Genomic DNA, 1,123 nt, shown 5'->3' on the forward strand with positions numbered 1-1,123 from the left:
AACTAAGTAACTAAGTAATTAATTACTTTTGAAAATAAGTAATCAGTAAAGTAACTGGATTACTTTTTTGGGGAAGTAATCAGTAATTAGTTACTGATTACTCTTTTCAAGTAACTTGACCAACACTGGTCCTCAGTGACAGACACTGAGGACACTTCTGCTCTGCGAGGACATTTCTGTGCATGGTTAAAATTGTGTACTGAATACTGAATCACTCAGCAGAGTAATGGTGTCTTTGCTTGTGACTATCTGCATGCAGCAGCTTCAGCTGATATTTGATATTCATTCTTCCTCCCCACACTAAAAGCATCATCCTCATCTCAGAGCACAAACTCAAAATAACTCAAACCGCCTGAGTTGCTCTGTGTTAGGATGACAGCCCTGACATCCAGCGGTCATCTGACAACAACCCAAACCCCCACACGGCCCACATCAACCTTTGCATGTTGCTAGGTTACTGTGCTGGGAGGTTGCTATGCTACAGTGCTGACAGATAACTGTAGCTGAGAGGAGAGAGAACATCTGAAACACAAAAAACATCTCATATGAAAAAAATGTAAGGAATGAACGAGCAGAGGATGGCTGCAGTGCTACCTCCTGACTGTAGAAACCACTGCATCATTTAGGTATCTTAATGCCTAACCAGCTTTCAGCTGCTCCCGTATTAACACGAGCTCCACACAGCAGCCATCTCCATGTTTGATGTCAGAGTTTGCATCCAAAGAGCTGTCACGATCTAAACAAAGTAAACTGAGGATGTGGACAAGGTGTGCAGTTATATTATTTGGAAATATTGTTCTGACTTTTTGCAATATTTCTAATCTGTATAAAGTAAAACTGGACCAGGGTTTTAACATGCAAGCTGAAAGTGTCGATGAAAAATAATGCACAGATTTCTAGCAAAACATTAGCTGGGTGTGACATACCTGAAGGCTGCCTCTTGGACAGTACTCTGTGATGATGCACATGTTCGGCGGGTCAATACAGGCGCCAATGAAGCGGGTCAGGTGTTCATTTTGGACATCTCGCATCTACAAAAACACAGAGGCTGCTACTTTAAATCCTATCATGCTCTACAAACAAAATGGGTAGATTGGTAGGTTGAGATCATTTAGGAGGTTAG

The 1,123-nt window shown here is 41.7% G+C and overlaps 1 protein-coding gene across 1 annotated transcript in view; it reads right to left on the minus strand.

The window, feature by feature from the left end:
- The window catches only part of npr1a (natriuretic peptide receptor 1a), a 33,951-nt gene that overhangs the window by 5,824 nt on the left and 27,004 nt on the right, over positions 1 to 1,123 (minus strand). Inside the window, exon 12 of the mRNA XM_005744700.2 lies at positions 927 to 1,031. Within this exon, the coding sequence (XP_005744757.1) occupies positions 927 to 1,031 (105 nt within the window). The remainder of the gene's footprint in view (positions 1 to 926; positions 1,032 to 1,123) is intronic.

This window comes from Pundamilia nyererei, unplaced genomic scaffold (assembly GCF_000239375.1).
Source record: "Pundamilia nyererei isolate P.nyererei 1_Seehausen unplaced genomic scaffold, PunNye1.0 scaffold00148, whole genome shotgun sequence".
Taxonomy (NCBI): domain Eukaryota; kingdom Metazoa; phylum Chordata; class Actinopteri; order Cichliformes; family Cichlidae; genus Pundamilia; species Pundamilia nyererei.